This window comes from Leguminivora glycinivorella, chromosome 5, assembly GCF_023078275.1.
Source record: "Leguminivora glycinivorella isolate SPB_JAAS2020 chromosome 5, LegGlyc_1.1, whole genome shotgun sequence".
NCBI lineage: Eukaryota > Metazoa > Arthropoda > Insecta > Lepidoptera > Tortricidae > Leguminivora > Leguminivora glycinivorella.
The window spans coordinates 19,544,526-19,563,244 of NC_062975.1; the positions used below are offsets into that span (position 1 = coordinate 19,544,526).

At 36.7% G+C, this 18,719-nt stretch overlaps 1 protein-coding gene across 6 annotated transcripts in view; it reads right to left on the bottom strand.

Moving 5' to 3' along the window:
• Positions 1–18,719, bottom strand: part of LOC125226615 (PDZ and LIM domain protein Zasp) — a 69,120-nt gene that overhangs the window by 21,491 nt on the left and 28,910 nt on the right. For all 6 annotated transcript variants that reach the window (XM_048130644.1, XM_048130645.1, XM_048130648.1 and 3 more), the window contains exon 2: positions 17,490–17,594. In XM_048130644.1, the coding sequence (XP_047986601.1) occupies positions 17,490–17,594 (105 nt within the window). The remainder of the gene's footprint in view (positions 1–17,489; positions 17,595–18,719) is intronic.

Below are 18,719 nucleotides of genomic sequence, written 5' to 3' on the forward strand. Positions count from 1 at the left end.
TTACAGTTACTTCTCACAGTCAAGACATTTATGCACAAAAAAAAAGAATTCTGTTTCTTTCTTTTGTAAGTAAGTATTAGTAATTCAGTATAAAACAATAACTTACCTTTTCCGTAAAGATTTCCCTCGTAAATTCCACACCTCCATCACAACAAAGTACAAGGCAAGCGCCATAACTTGCATTCTTGTAAGTTTTATTTGCAAACGTAAAGAATGCACCGGCAGATGTCTGACCTCAAGCTGCAAACTATGCTAATAACAAATGCATTTTGACATAATTCGTTGCACATTACGAAAATAGCTCTTCAACAGTTTTTTTTTTCGAGTTTAAACGGGTTTTAGCAATAGATCAGCAAAAGTAAGAATTTGCACCTTACGAGTGGCCTTAAAACGAAAGTGGTTGACCTACCTTGAAACCTAAAATATGGCGCTAATTTGCAACTGCCAACAGGAAACTTGGAGAAACAGTCACAGGTTTTTTAATCACTTGTGCAGAACTTTACTGTATGAGTCCTATAATTAACAATTAATTGGACTCATCCAAAAGTTTTTCCTTTATAGAATCACAAGAATGCACCAAACGATTTCGATGTTCAATTGTTTGTAACACTAATTTCCACTTCTACAGTATTTATTTGGAAACTATGACTCACTTTACGCGCGACCTTACGGAAAACAAACAAAACCAATGTCACCAAGAACTTGCATTGAAGATCGAACAGCTGTTGATGCTCAATTGTTTTAAACACCGCGCACTCTTTATTAGTTTTTTTCTATTTTATTATTTAGACAGCGGCCAGTTATCAATCTCAACGTGTTGTATCTTAAAAAGCGCGTACGCTCTTACGTGTCGTTTAAATAGTTGTGTAACTGCCCCCTCCATATCGTTGTTGTTATTCTTATCGTGACAAATACGTCGTCTTGATGAACCAGTTAAGGTGTGAACTCCGACTAAAGTATATCATTGTCAACACTTTTAATTGACTGATCTTCGACTGTATTGCAAATGTATAAAGTCCACATACAGTCTATTAGTGGTCCTTATCAAACAAGAGGTGTAAATTGTTGGAAGTGTGCCAAAGTGACCAGGTACATTTTAAACTACAACAAGCCAATGATTTTACGACTGGGGATTTATAGAGATAATATACCTAATGATAATAATAGCACCACAAATGACTATTTCATTTGCACAATTGGCTTTCCTGTCTAAGGGATCTCACATTGTATATTCCATTAAACGGGCTTTCTTCCCTGCTTGAATGAATCGAAATGTCATTTTTCTTCCTTGACGTGGTCGCAATAGTCAACATAAGTCTTATTTATTTATTTTCAATATTAATTGCTTCCACATTCGATGTTAACACTTGTGTAAATGTCTTTTTGCCCCCTTTTGAGTTGAACAAAAGACAATTTATTCTTTCACGTTCTTATGATGGCATTTGATCATAGCGACCAGACGAGATGGATTACATTTATTGTGGTCGTCTTGAAGCGCGTGCTTGTCTCTGTGTGTTGAATATATCATCTGTCGGGATTCAGTATTCCTGAGGCCTTATTATGGCCTTAGTAGGTACTTAATGGCGCCCGGCTGGCGAGTACAGTCTACCTCTAGATACAGTTCAGTTGTAATAAAGTCAGCATCAAATCGAACTATTATTGATTAAGTACAAACACTTCTCTCAATATATCATAGCGAAAGGAGTACGAAAAACAAGGTGGAATGCCAAGTGTTATTTACAATAAATACTAAAGATCTTTTATATTTTTCTTTACATGAAAAAGTGTGACATGAATAGGAGGGTCCAAAACTCGGAATTTGGTGACGTAACGTAATTAATGGATGACCTTATGACCTCGTCAACTTATGATTGGGATACATGCCTAAAACATTGCATTCCTTGCAATATTTATACTGACTGTATCATACCTAACAAGCCTATGGGTAAGGACTAATAATTTTTACCGACGGTTCATAAGCCTTTTCGGAAGTAATAAAACAATCTGCATTATATTATTTCCGCAATTTCGCAACTTGTTTCATTATTTTCAAAATTTAAATATTTAAATCAAAAATATAAGGTTGTAAATTGCGTACACTTGTAGGCGTTCATGGCATGAAGTTATGTGTTGACATTGCTGACATGACAATAATTACAACCAAGGTAAAAATAAAATAAAACAAAGTACTAATGACATGACCAATAACTGATTTATGTTAAAGTTAATTGAAGTGGAAGTTTGAGTAACTATTGTTGAACAATTTTAACGATTATGTCAATCTATACATGTCAGTTAATTGAGTTAGCGGTAGATAAAAGTGAGGTATAGTAATACTTAAGGGGCTCCACACGGTTTTTTATCGATTTTTGACAAGTTTTGAGTTAAAACTCCTAAATTTGCACTGCAGATATAATTATAAGACCAACGGCCATCGGTTCTTCAATCTTTTATCTCTATTCGTAAGAGCCATATTAAAAAAATACTTCTTTTTTTATGAATTTTTTAAACACGGTCTAAAATAACACTTTTATAGAAATTTTATTTTAGTCTAGAAGGGTATTACATACATGAATTTACATTCATGTAAATAAATCGACATGTTTGGATTTACCTTTAGCCTTTCTAAAAATACAAGTAATAAATTAAAACAAAAGTTATTACCAAAAAACAGTTTTTGACCCTAAAATTTTTCAATTTTGATTCCAAATATCACAGAAACAATGAGTTGTGACGGCATTATGAGATACTATTTATAATATCAATGGATTAAAATCGAAGGTCATTGGCGGAGGGAACGCCCTTAAGAGTAGATAAGACATACATAGAATGAATGGACATAAATGTACGTAACCAGGATGATCAAGAACAAAACATGACTTACTCTTGAATAGATGACGAGTGCAACTTTTGTCATTCCCGCTATTCCCGGTTAGAGTTGTCAAATTCAAAAAATTAAGATCCTGCTAAAAGTATGGATATCTCTCATAGACAGCATAGATGGTCACTACCTCCCAAAAAAATATTATTTTCTTAATTTAATTTTTTTACTGGCGTTTAGTTGTTAATTGAGATTTTTAAGAAACCATAATCCTCGGCAAATCTCTTTGAAATTATGACAAAGGATCTAAAACCCTGATTATATAGCCCTATTTCTCATCATCCTCCTTGCCTTATCCCGGCATTTGCCACGGCTCATGGAAGCCTGGGGTCCGCTTTGACAACTAATCCCAAGGTTTGGCGTAGGCACTAGTTTTACGAAAGCGACTGCCATCTGACCTTCCAACCCGAAGGGTAACTAGGCCTTATTGGAATTAGTCCGGTTTCCTCACGATGTTTTCCTTCACCGAAATATTTATATACCATCATATGTCAACCTTTTAACCAAACATTCGTAAACTTTATTGCAAATTGCAAAGACAAAGTCCAATGGACAATTGGAAACTGGTGAAGAGTTATGTTACAGTTTATAGCACATTTGCGTTAAAGAACACATTTATATCGGCGTTAGTTAGATGCGCATAAAGGCGGCATCGGCAAAGGTTTTAATACGTTTTTCCAGCAGATTTTCTCGCGGGAGTCTTCTCGACTTTCGATCTATTATTTCGATTTCCTCACGACAGGTTGGGACCGATCAACTAATCTCGCCCTCTGGACCCAACCCAAACTCTAGGATTTTTCTAGTGCAGAAAAATTCCATCCTGGATTTCCTTTGCTCAAATGCCCCGAGGGTAAACGTATCTAAAACATAATCCATGTCCTAAATCGGTAGCGGTGTAATCTTACAGCTCCGTGAAGAAAAACAAATTGATAATGAAAATTCTATATGCATTGTCTATAAAAAGTATTTAAAGTATTGTTTAATCCAACGGTCAAGGTCATTAAAGTGATTAGTCGCCTTAACAGCAGTGTTTCCTTGTATATTTTATTTGTGTGCCCTCGCACGCGCGGGCCTTATACGGCAGTAACAAGAACGGCGAACACTAGGGCCTTACATGCAAAACAGGGGGTTATTCCGAGAACTGGCGAATCGAATAGCTACTAATATAAACCCCCATACCAGCATTTCTTAAACTATGGAACGGGTTGCGTGCGATGTCACACATTTGTAATGTTCTCAAGTAAAAGGTGCCACACATTGTCGCTTACCATTTAAGGACAGTGCTGTTATAGATCATCCTTCTGCTTAAGCAACGATGGAACTACTCCGAAATATGTATAAGCACTTTTTAACACAACCAAGAGTGAGGCACCCGTCATGGATCAAAGCCCATTCAACGTAGATAATTACGGCAACACTATACCACTGGTGTCAAGTGATGGTACCTATGGCATTTCATTTTAAGGAGTACCTTTCGCATACAGGGTTTGAATCACAGATGTCATATATACTTACCATAGATCAAGCAAACGTATCTACTTAGCGTGTCAAATGAACTCAGTGAAATCCACTGAGTTGTCCGTCTTTAATCGCAGCTTGCAGCTTTCGGGCGTCAATTTTTGTAAGTTGAAGTCAATCAAAACATAAAAAATGCCTCGTTACGTGATATTCAATTGCAACAACACAAAAATTATGAACAATCAAGAGCCTGAGACATAAAATTACAGGCAAGAAACAACTTCAGTACAAAATTTGACACGCTCGGCCCCTATACAAATAGATGAACTTGTTTCTTCTATCTAAATATAGTTCTGTGGTTTGAATTTAATAGACTTCAAGTAACAATTTTATGTAGACATGTATCCATTCCGCTGTACCGGCCCAATAAAATTATAAACAATCACCTTAGTGTGTACGTACGCTTGGACAAGATGACCGTATCTTAGAAACCAATACAACGTTTTAAAAAAAACCCCATGCTGCGTTAATAGAAGATAACCTCCGGAGAAAGTTTAGGGCCCAGCTAGAGTTTTTGGTTAAAGTATATAAATGAGTATACATAGTTTCATTCCTCAGGGTCATAGAGAATTAGCTTAGTATAGTCTAGTAAGTGTAGTTAGTATTAATATTTTCTCTATGTGGCGCAAAAGTGTAATGTAATGTTTGACGTTGACTGTCCGTTTAGACAATTACCTATCTAAATGAGAGAACTGTTGCAATAACGTACTTGCATTGGTAAGTCTAAGTATCCTATCCATTTTCAGAAATCAATTTGCACCTATCAGAACTGCAATAATGTCGAACAAGAGTTGTCGAAACTTTGCTTCATTAGTAACACAGATTTAGTACGGAATGCCAACCCGGCCGACCACAGATAATAAAAGCTAAATAACACTCCTGAACAATACTGGACTTTATGTTTTTGCCACACGGTGTACTAACTGTCAGTCGAGAGTACGGAGTAGGACGATGGTAAACAACGTATAGGTAATTAGAAAATACCAACGCGATAATCCACAGAAGGCGTTGTCGTTCACTGTTCCAATTTCAAAACAAATCCCAGTCAGTAGAGTCACGTCTTTGAGAAGTGTACCTTTTCACACTTTAACCTTTTGGACATAAGGCTCGAAGTTGTGTAGATGTTTTTGGTGGGTACGTGAGTCAGATTGTGTTCAATCGGAGATAGAACCAGAAGGTTGCGTAACTTGGTCCGGTTGGGGCTGGTTGGTCATTTGTATTGTACCGTTTTGATATATAGGTAAGCTTTTAAAATCGTTGACCCGAAGAAGGGAGTCTGTAAACATTTAGTTGGAAACAAACCCATTGACATCACGCTAATTCAGGGACAGACAAGGTGTCCTCAATTCTTCAGTCTTCTGGATTGTGGTTAAGGATAAACTGGTTGAATATATAAATTCTTTAAATTATTTTAGATTAACTATCGCGGATCGAACTACATTTTATATGAAAAAGTATAAACGTTGAATTAAAATATAACCTAGATCCAGAGATGTAATATGTGCGGATCTCGGGTAAACTCCTTTATTTCATGTTACAATTCAAGTTTTCTGAACAGGGTGCGTAGCCGAATGGCACTAACGCTCACAAAACGCTCACGAAACGAAACGCTAGTAGATATCTATCTCTATCGCTCATGCGTATTGGCGCGAGAGAGCCGGACAAACTGGCGCGGCGTTTCGTTTTCGTTTGGCGTCGGAGAAATGCCATTCGGCTACGCACGCAGAAAAACAGTACATTGCGTAACGCAGTCCGGTTCTTCATCTGTATTGTGTCGATATAATTCAAGTTTTTTCCTGGATATTAAACCTCATTCAGCGCCGAACCTGTTATTTCAGTGTGTTCTAGACTGCGAGCAAAACCTAGGCGTGTAAAGGCGCCATGGCCTAAGTCCCTAGTTGTTAGTAAAAAGGGATGTCGAGTAAGTACTCGTAATTCGTCTTATTTCGTTTCTTATACGTACCCTATGGTGCGGCGTCTAAGCACAGAATATGTAATAGTACAAGTACAGAAGGCCCACTGCTTTGATGTTCACGAAATGCCGCCTTTTTAAATGCCTACAAAATTCTAACAAAGAAACGAGCCGCACGTGCACAGCGTCGGAGGATAGGGTTGTCTACAGATTAAAACGAATTTAATTAGAATGTTATAAAGTTATAATTACTGTTATATTTAAGTCTTGGTAAGGTACTTTGTAGGTATATATACACTTATACAGTATTTATATATTTTTGTTTAAGTCCCAACATCACAAGCCTTATTGAACTTTTTCGTGGGACTTTTTCTTCATGATGACTATTTAACTAAGCGTTATTAGCCATTCCACACTCGGACATCACATAATGAACCTTAAAAAAACTTGCAACGTAAAGTAACAATATAAAGTGCGAACGTGCGTTCCGTGAGAACGCGCGCCACCCCTGCTTAGGCCGCGAACTCGCGGCCGCCAGCATGTACTTGTAGCGCGGCGATAGAATCGCGGAGTGAGCCGCCCCTGGTCTAAGGCCTATAATCAATACGTTAGCTATAAGTGTTTAACGGGCTAGTTTTTTATTCGAAGACAATTTCATCGACTTAGTTCGCGTAGGGATCGTTTAAGTGCCCTCATCCTAGCTTAGCTCAGGAGAAAAATTCCTGAATAAATACTAATCCTAGAATAAGCACCTGTAACAATATAATAGGTTTATTAACCGCCTAGCCGTCTAGACATCAAGGCTTGCACAGACAAATGCCATTTCTATTCTATTATTTATTTATTATATTTCCAAAGATTTAATTAAAGCAGAATTTAATACAACTATTAGAGATGTTTATAATATCTATATACCTTTGAGCTCTTAGAGGATGGGTTTCTCGTTTTTGGTGGCGATTCCACACAATCTCGCTTGCCTTAGAGGGCTTAAAGCAATAACAGGGACCTGCAGGGAGTGCAGGGACAGTTGCATTTAATATTCATGTTCTCCTTCCTTCCGCAATTGCATTCTGATTCCGGATCAAACTCAATAATATTCCCATCGACAGTTGACAATGCATTTTTCACTGCATGTTTAATATTCTCAAACGGTATTTCACATGTCTTTGGAAACATCCAAGATGATCTCATAATACCTACTCATTATTGATAACCTTACTGCACTTAACCCCTTGTCGGAACGACAAAAGTATGTAACATGCCACTGATAACACGAACAAATTGATATTATGATTGATACTATGAGTTATGATCATGACGACTCTGTTGACTGGTGTAGGTCAACGATATCAGGAAATACAGTTGAACTTGAATCCTGATTGAGTCTAGTCTGTCTACTCTGTCTAGTAAATGATTAGAGTTAGAACTGAGTATTTAGACAAGTCACAATCGCTTACGATCATATTTTTATCGTAGCTCTCTATTGCTCTTCCATTTGCGCAATAGAGAGAGCTATCTTCTATAACTTTATCGATTGTAACGGTGGCTAAGTACTCTGGAGTGTTAACTGCCTAAAACATGTTCTAAAAAGACTAAAAAGGGGCCCCACAGTAAGACTGAAATTTGTATTAAGTATATAAGAATGGATTTCGATCAGAAATAGGGTAGGTTCTAGGTTAAAAAAAATAGCTATCACAAACGGACAGATGGACAGATAATGGACAAACTACAAAGGTTCCATTTCTGCCATTTTGGCTACGAAGGTACGGAACCCGAACATAATTTGTTGAAAAAAGGTTACTTATTTTCTAAGGTTTTTTTTCAATAAATTTTAACAAAAACTTGTTTATTACGATTCAGAATTGTAAAATAGTTATAAGGAAAATCATTGAAGGCGTGACTATATCCAATACTCGTAAATAAACAAGATCCAATTGATATCATTATCATCTTCAGAAAAACGCACGACTGACATCGTATTAGATGAGTCATCCTGGTATCCTTTTTTTGCATTAGTCATTATTAGATAGAGTTAGATAGAGTTAGATCAAGTTACATTGGAAACGATTTTGATAGCCCCGCATGTGCAAAGGGTTAAGTCAAAGTAATAATTTCATCGGATTTTAACATTTGCACCGGTGACTCTGTCAAATGTAAGTATGTAGATATCTAAAGTAGGTACGTACATCTCCAAGTCTAATTTTATTCCGAAAAGTGATAATATTTAGTCTGTGCGGAAAGATTAATGACTCTTCTCTTTCCGCACAAACTTTCTTGATAATTTTCAAAATTATATGCGGTCTAGTACTATCCTCGTTAGACTTATATTGGCCGGGATATAGACCGTGATTACCTTTTTGATTTTTGTCGAGCTCCCGATATTTCGACGCAGTTGCATGCATCATGATCGCGGAAAACACGGTTTATATCCCGGTCAATATAAGTCTAATGAAAATAACCGTGAATCATTCAAAACTCTTATAGTACTATTCTATTTCTAACTGCGACGTAACCCGTGCCCAAGTTACGTCCAATCCATAAACATGGAAAACATTGTCACGATAATGGTATCTTCCATTGTAAGTGGTCTTAAAAGGAGTCCACGCTAAGATAACACCTAAGTGTCGCTCCAAACAGACTTGCTTTAGCATTTTTATGAGACGCATTGTTTACAAATAAGGACTAGGACAAATGTAACACTGCAATTGCGACGTTTTGATGTTAGTTTTTGTAATTAAATGGGATATTTTCCTCAAATGTATTAAGTTAGGCGTTAGATTAAAGAAAACTGCGTCATTCTACGAGAAAAAGAGTCTTATGTTATGGCTTTCGGCGCATAAGTCCTAACCCAAAATTTTAATTTCACAGAAAATTCACAATATTGTATAGGCATATCTTAAATATTAAACATGAATATGTTTTACAAAAGTTTAAGTTCTATAGATATATAACTTTTATAAAGGCTGGTAACGTTCAAGCAAGCTCTGTAGCCAAAATCAGTGACTATGACAACACTATGAAAAAATATTGATACTTTTCCTTTATTCTACCATTGATGGATTGTGAACATCGGAAACCTACATTTCAGTCTTAAAAAATGCGGATCACAGAAATTATCTTCATAAGATGAAATATGTCCATAGAAGTTAAACTTTCGTGAATCATATTTATATTAGGAAAGTAGACGGTCGGTTGTAGCGCGAAATAATTTTTTTATGAGAGTTAAACCTTCGCCCCTACATTTTCATTAAATTTTAACCCCCGACGCAAAAACGACGGGATGTTATAAGTTTGACGTGTCTGTCTGTCTGTCTGTCTGTGGCATCGTATCTCCCTAACGGATGAACCCATTTAGATTTAGTATTTTTTGTTTGAAAATTGAATTAGTCGGGAGTGTTTTTAGCCATGTTTCATGAAAATCGGTCCACTATGTCGCGGTCGGGGGTATTTTCAAAGTTTTTATTTTTAATTGATGATTCCGCCAACGTCAAGATTTAGGAAGGCACGCGTTTTATGAAGACAATTGGCCGATGAGTCTTCAATTTGCCGCCTTTTTAGTACCAAGATTTGGTTGACCGTCTACAGACACCTAATCAACGATTTTACGTAGGTACTCAAAAGCTTCTTAAAACTGTAACCCATTTTCCCGGTGCAGTGAAGCCGGAGTGAAAGTATTGGTGACGCCATCATCTGGAATGCCGCCGGTCAAACCTGTCCGCTCCCGGCACGCGCATCTTCCGAACATCGTTGCTCTAACATTGGATTCTTGTTAACGAGCTTTTTCAAACGACTTTTTGTTGGTTTCCATGCCTCGGTGCAATAAGAAAAGTCTAACGGAATTCTTCGGGTTGGAATCGCAGTCGCTTTCGTAAAACTAGTTCCTACGCCAAATCTTGGGATTAATTATCAAAGCGGACTCCAGGCTCTCAAAGCCGTGGCGAATGCCGGGATAACGCAAGAAGGATGATGAAGAATATTCGACAAATTCTGAAAGAAAGACCCTGATGGATAACAGAGCGAACCCCTTAGTGGCTTTAGTTAGTCACGGAACACACAAAAAAGGGAGAAGTTAAACTGCAATTTTACTATAAACTTTGAATTAAATGGAAGGAGGAGAGTAAATTTTTTAACTAAGATTCTCAAGAAAATCGACAGCCGAAGATAATTCGACTATGAAATATCGGAGACGGCAAGGCCGATTGGGATTTTTTTGTTAAAAAGGTAAAATGTTAATTAGGCCAATATGTGATGAGCATGGGAAAATCGAAAAACATATTAAATATAAATAAATTTAATGGTTTAGCATCTAGTTTGTGTTGTATGTATATGTGTCATGTACCTATTTACACATCTCGGACACTGGCGATCAAATATATAAAAAGTCGGTTAAAGAGGTGCATTCCTAAGCACACATTCTATGCTCGTGTAGGTGAGCGCGTACCATGCTTGTATGAGTGAGATATGACAGGTCGAGAGTTCGCGTTTTTGACAGGCGGTAACTGTGAGGACCTAAATTTGAGCATTATTCTGCCAATAAAGAAATTATTATTTATTTATTTTAAAAAAAAAAAGGAATGCAAAATGTTCGAACAAAAAACCTTTTAGCGGATCTCACCTCAATTCAGCGTAAGTATATATTAATAATTTAAATAAAGCAATAAATCAGTTTAGCACGTACTACTTACTTACGTAGTGAACGAAATTAATGTCTTTAAAATATATCGGACATATGTCACGGCTGTCAAAAACTACTTTAACGGGCCGTTAACCGTTAATGATGAGGTAAAACGGGGTTATTACTGACACTAGAGGATGAGGCGAGGGCTTTGTAAAACCAATTTAAGATTGCTCTCCGATAGTATAATATTTAGATTCGATAAATTGATCCTAAAAATGATATCTATTCCTAGTCCCCGATTATCTAAAATCTGAACGCAGAGTCGGTATAGGGAAAAGTATCAAAACTTTTCAAGTATTCTATAATTTCTATATCAAATGTAATACTTAAAGCTCATAATAACTAATATATCAACATCTACTGTGAAACCAACTCCCAAAATCACGAATCTTTTTAGTTTAATATATTTTATGCTGGTAGGACCAGAAAACGCGGATCACATAATACTGGATCTCAAAATGTTGGTCTTCATCCGCGTACGTGCGCACGAGTTGAGAACGAACGTGATCGCTTATCGGAGTTATCGGCGACTATTGGACACTCAGCCTATGAAAACCAAAAACCAATGTCAGTAAGGCTGTGGTACACTAATGGCTCTTTATATGTACTTTTTTTTTTAAATTTCGAGGTTTATTTCTAATACTATACTTTTGGTTGTAATTTACAGGGTCAGGGTCATATTTAACACCTTACATACTATGTCAAGACAAGTTCTCCCCAAACACACCTTTGACAGATTGTAACTCACACCTCACACCTGTCCTCTAAAAGGGCACGGACGGTAAAGAAGAGCCCTTCTATGACAAGAATTTTGATGAGCCGAGACTAAATTCTAAACTTGCAAGTGCGCCTCTGACTGAAAAAAAAAATTGGAACCAACACCACTTCCGCATCCAGTGTGTCCCAGACGACTAGTAAAGACTAAAGTGCCTACATTTTTTGTGGCCACGCCCACACAAATCCACCTTAATATTACAGTTATTGAACAGCGGGTGATTTGTTTGTTTGATCAAGATGTGGTTTCGAATGCGTGTATATAATAATACTACTGGCAGCAACACTACTTAACCGCCATGCTATAAAAATTATGCTTTATTTTAAAATAAGCACATATGTACACAAAGTAATACAAAAGTACTGAAGTAGTTGGGATCCGTCAGTAAAAAAAAGGTAATAAAAAAAGTAGGCGCGAAAGCTTATCGTCCATAGACAATTTTAATTTCGCGCCTTTTCTTTCAGATAAAATTGATTGTCATCGTGCTTCACCGTGTCACCTAATCAACTAAAAAGTTTTTCGACTGCAAACATTTGTGAGTGTGCACGGGAAAACATTCCACTTTGTCGATTGCTATAAAACCGTTTTGTCAGTTTATTTATATAAATTAGATACAAGTAAATCTCGCCTTAATGGTAACCGACAAAGTGGGACGTTTTACTAGTACACTGGTCAAAAAGAGAAATAAAAAAACAAAGTGTGATGTAAAGCTGCATTTTCGGTATGTTATTTGAGGTCCTTGGGGGAATGTAGGACTATATTTTGCAAGCAAAAAAATGGTGTGCTAACTTCGTAATTAAAAAAAAAAAGTAAAAAAATCAGACTTTTTTTGGTTTTTGCCGTTTTATTAAAAAACTATGCATTTTTGGTCAAAAGTTGCTGTGTAATGTTGAAAGCGCATTAAATTACAAACAGTTTAACATCTTTTTTATTAATGTTCGTCAAATATTTTTTGAGATATGAAGCGTCAAAAAAAGAGCATTTTTCCCTTTTCTATGAAAATATTCGTTTTGCTAATATTTTGAGACAGATATCAGCAAAACAACTCAGGCTATTACATGAATTGTTAAATAAAAATGTAGAAAATTTCACTAGCTTTCATTTAAGACCAAAAGAGTGCCAGTTATTTAAAAAAATAGGATTATATCATAAGTCTAGTATAACTGGATCAGAAATAATCGGTGGATGGTAATGGCCAAATGGGATAGTTTACATATATTTACAGGAGGCGTAGCGGAAAACGAATTATTATTATTTGGGGGCTGTTCAAGTATTACTCAGACACATATTTGCGTATATCAAATCAACATTTATTTAGTAAGTTTTAAGTTTACGGTCAGAAAGACCTCAGGATCGCCGCTTGGCGGAAAAAAATATTTACGAGTAGAAAACCCTCATTAATTGAAATCAGATTGTTCCGAAATTGTTCTTGTACGGACTGGTTTTTAAAGCATATCACTGAGGGTCAATAACATCGATGCAATCTCACGAGCGTTGTCGTGGACGTACCCGAATCATAGTATTCTCCGTTTAACGAAATATCAGTACATAGTATGTGTTGTATTGCACGCGCAGGTCTTTCACCGCCGCGCAGATGTAGTTGGACCATAACTCGACAGTTTACACGCTTGTACAAAAACTGAGGAACAGCTGTCTTTTTACGCTGTCACTACATTTGGCGAATCTTCTAGCCAACATGTTTGCCCTTACTGCGGTGGCTCGCCTCTGCCTTTCTATGTCCTCCTGTGGCCCGTTTCTCGAAAGGTACAAGTCTTGTATTACAAGTGTGTTTCCATGACAACCCATACGATTTGACAGTTCGCGCACTTGTATTACAAGGCTTGTACCTTTCGAGAAACGGGCCCCTGGTCTTTTAAACTGGACAACAAGATGTGGCCAAGATATTTGACTTCGTGTACTCTCCGCAATTGAACTCCATCAAGCAAAAGAGGTGGTACATGTGTGGGCATATGTGCTGCCTCCATGAGCATAAATTCAGACTTGTCCGGATTGTATCTCATGTTATGCTGGCTGGCGTATCTCTCGCATTCTGCAAGTAACTTACGCATAGCTCCCACAGATGGTGCTAGTAGGACCATATCGTCTGCATATGCGATGTGATTTATCATTTGCCCATTTATGGAGCAGCCAACCTCGGTACTGGTCAAAGCCTGCGACAGCCTATCCATGTACACGCTGAAGAGAGCCGGAGACATACTGCCTCCTTGTCTCACGCCACAGTTTAGCCCGCTGGCTGTGGACAGAGTTGACTTCCATCTTACTACGTTCTTCTGCTGGGTATACCACTTCTCCAGTATCTTAATAATTGGCGTGGGCGCTTTCCGTTCCCGTAGTTTATTCCCCAGCAATTGGTGGTCAAATACAACTCAAGTGGACTTTCTATCACTACATGAGTTGTGCCATCAAGATGCAGAACCAGGACCCTCAAAAAGGAAAAAGTAAAATGTAACTAATTCTGTTTTATTTTCCTAATTTACTAAACTTCAAAATTTTACTGTATTTTATTTCTTTATTAGTAATAGTCAAATCGATGCAAAGTTAGCTTAGACAATTTTTTCAGATAAACGGATATCAAGAAAGTAAGATCGAATAGATAGCACTTTCAACCTAAAACTTTTAGCGTAAACTATTTTACCTTAACCAATCTACCAGACTCTTGGCTTCTCTATTTATAGATTTTTTTTTGTTTACCAAAGTAACTATTCGTCTTACTGACCTTTATTTGCACTAAAACTAAAGCAAAATAAATTTTATACAATGTTATATTGCAATATATATCATATCATGAAGTATTTTGCAGATATTTGTTTAAAAATATTGGCAAAACGCTACATTTTATAAATGCGTCAAAAATTAACCTTTTTTGACGCTTCATATCTCGAAAACTATTTGACGGACATTGATAAAAAAGATGTCAAACTGTTTGAAATTTAATGCGCTTTCAACATTACACAGCAACTTTTGACCAAAAACGCATAGTTTTTAATAAAAAAATAAAAACCAAAAAAGTCCGATTTTTTTACTTTCTTTTTTAAATTACGAAGTTAGCACACTTTTTTTTTGCTTGCAAAATATAGTCTTACATTCCCCCAAGGACTCCAAATAACATACCAAAAATTCAGCTTTACATCACACTTTGTTTTTTTAGCCGATTTTCATGTAAGATTTGACCGGTGTATAGACACGCTCACATTTTTGGAGATCCACATAAAAAATCGCATAGAAAATTAACGAGCAATGGGCTTCGTTTTTTGGCTGCGGGTTCGTGGAACTCTTATCTGACAGGTATTTATTAAAACAGCCCCATTCGACATCAAACTGATAAATGTTTAGAGCATCATATTGGAATCATATCAGTTGATTTTATTGGCGCGTTCACTTCGCTATATCCTTAATACGCAAATAAATTTTCCTAGCAGTTTCAGAACCGTCTAACATACCCGTATCTAAGTACAACACGCTTCATAAGCGCACTTTTGCAAAATTGAAAGCTATAAAAATGACTGAAACCGCAAAAAAGTATTCGAAGGGCGAGACGCGAGACGGCCGCTCAAATACTACTAGTACTTAATATCTAACTGATATTTCAGTATGATTCAAATATCAATTTGATATCACATATATTTTTGAATTGGCCTGAATTAATGTTGAATATTTGACGTCAGGGTGATATTATCTTTGATTAATAGACCTTTATTGCGAAGTTACTAGGTCCATATTAGTCAGTAAGTGCTGCTGCTGATGATAATAAATATGAACATAAAAACTTATTAAGCATAACTGAAAATTGCAGGCTCGTTTAAAGATGGCGAAGTAACGACCATGTAATTAAGTTAAGTAATACAGGTTAATATTACTGATCTGTATGTTATTATCTATTTGAATAATACGCCCACGCGAGCTTTTTTGGAATAGAGTTACTTTATGATACAAGTGCGGTAAGTTTAAAGTCGACACGAGTTTTAAAATACAGACAATACCTGCAACATACAAAGTTTTGCAGAAAGAACATAAGTAGTAGTCTTTAATTTATTTGATATCGGCAGTGCTACCTACTAGTAATTACCTAATGAACTAATGCCTAACATGTGCTAGTAAAAATATTAATAAGTAAATAATAAATTGATACTTCTATGACTGAAATAAAATTACCAATTATTTACTGAAAAAAGAATCGAAATGTTTAATTTCCTGACACGCGCGTTGGTGTCTTCCATTTCATACCGAGAAATTTTTAAAATAAAAAATATAATATAATAGTTTTACACATTATATAAGTACTTATTCAAAGAACAAGAGTACACAAATCCCTTACATTGTCTATAATGTCTATATTGTATAGTCTTAGTTAAAGCCAGTGCCTCACCGAGTCAAAACATATACTGTAGGTACTTAAAATACTTACGAATGATGAACGACACTATCGCTAAGCTCTTTGTACTATCGACACCTTTTAAGGCAAGCAGCTACATGCCATTGTCCATTTCTTTTGTGCGGTGTTACAAGTTACTAGACGACCGAGCGTGATTTGTGATAAATATTGCTGGTACTGGTACTCACAAAGAGGACAAGTAACTCTCTGTTTCGATTTGAGATGGTACTTTTAGGGCCATTTTTGCGTTCCATTCCAGGGTTAGCTTGAAAGTCGGAATTATCGGTCTATACAGGGCTATTCTGAAGTGCATGACACTGTCCTGAGTGTTCTGACACTAGTCTGATCTGATACGTTATTTCTTTTCCATTATTTCTATGCATCTCGCATTCTCGATCGTACTAGCATTTTAGGAATATGTAGTTTGTTTTTTATCAAAAGTTACCTTCACTCGTATAACATATTTTCCTTCTTTTCCCGTCAGAAAATGCACGATGGTTAAAATTGTGGAGTTTTTCATGAGCATCGTGTGCCAAAATATTATTATCTGTCTTGGTAATCAACAACTTTTGAACTTATTTCAAGATGATATGAATCTTGCTTCCGTTCATGTTTAGACATTTTTGTATCCAAATCATGTATTGCCATGTACTTGACGTACAGTGAGCTGCAAAACTGCATGGAGAAATTATAAATGAAGTAATTGATAAATTCGCCATGCACGTTTGCAGCTGGTAGTAGGTACTTAAGGCTAGTTCCAATATTTTATGTTTTAAGTTTAAACTAGGGATGTACCGACTATTGATTTGGCCGACTAGGCCGACTACCGACTAGTCGGCGCTTGGGTGGCCGATTAGTCGGCCGACTAGTCGGCTAGTCGTCCAAAACATAATTTTCGACTAAATTCACATTTTTAATGTCATTTTTGGTCCTTCGAACGCGCTTTTTATGATTTTTTACAAGTTCAAAGGTTCATGACAATATTTATATACATTTTCCATTTTTGACAACCGGCTTGGCTTAGTGGGTAGTGATCCTGCCTATGAAGTTGATAATCCTAGGTAGGATATTTATTTCTGTGCTAAATACAGATATTTGTTATTTTGACAAAAAAAAGGAATTACGAATAGTTACATAATACAACCATAATTTTCAGATGGTAATTTAATTTTGTACTGTTTTTCTATCACTAATGAAGTGCCGACTAATCGGCCCTTTTTGCCGACTAGTCGCCGACTACAAATGTGGCTGGATAGTCGGCTTTACGACTAGTCGGCGGCTAGTCGGTACATCCCTAGTTTAAACATAACAAGAAGTAATATAAAACCTTACCTTCTGCACGACTAGGGGTGTGCCGAAGTCCTTGCCGCCCTGCAGCCGGAATCCCAGAGGCTCCGGGCCCGACTTATTCAACCGCACAGTTAGCAACTGTGCCATCTGTCGACAATACATAGGAAACTTTAGTACATGGATCAGGCGGTAGATGGCGCTTATTTCACAGATTTCATTAGGAAGAGAGGAAGCTGAGAAGCCTGAGGGTCCGACTTGTTCAACCACATAGGTATGTACCAACTGTGCCATCAGTCGACAATACAAAGGAAACTTTAGAAATTACATGGTATCAGGCAGTAGAAGTCTCTTAGGCTCCTTAGGCATCCACAATCCACAATTTGGATGATTTGATTTCTAGTCCACGGAAATATTAGTTTCATTAAATTAAATTTGAAAATTGGGCTGTGGGTGTCCCTAACCGGATAGCTTTAAGCCTTTTGAATAAAAAATAAGTAATATTAATCTGATTCGTCGAGGTATATTTTTTAACATACAGAACTAGGTCACGCCGGAATTAGCAATGTGTATATAAAGTGAATATCGGCTTTTTCTTCGAACAAAACCGTTCTATTTTAACACTGACATATCCTATCCATATCGTATCTAGAGCTAATATTTGATGTACGACAATCTTAAAGTTAGCATTAGGTTATATCTTTTAGAATTTCTCAAAATACTTCCTGTAACCGTAAATATATTTCTACTGACCACGAATAACAATAACTCCTGTGGATATAACACCCGACAAGTGGTGGACAAGTGTCATATAAGCACTTAACTGAAAGGTTTTATGCCGACATCGGCGATAAACGAGATAAACATGACCGCAAGCCATCAACGATGGTGGCCTAAACGGTTCATCGATGTCTCATATGTTCGTGATAATAAACGTTATGCGCAAAATGTGGACCTGGCTTAAAAGCCTAAGCATAAAATGTGAACCTGCCTTAAAAGCCTACAGGTAAGCAGTAAACCTGTCATACTCATCGTTCTTATTTGAAGAAAAGGACCCGCAGCTTTTAGCCTCCATTATGCCTGGATAAGGGTCATATATCCTTTAAGAAAAGTAAACCTATACATATCACGCAAAATCCTGCCTGAAAGTACAGCTGTGTACTTACCACCAATAACTAGAACCATAGCAATAACTCTTATGGACAATTATCAGACCAGAGGTGGACAAAAAACACGCAGAGAGCATTAAAGATGAATTTTAAACGGCTCATTGAT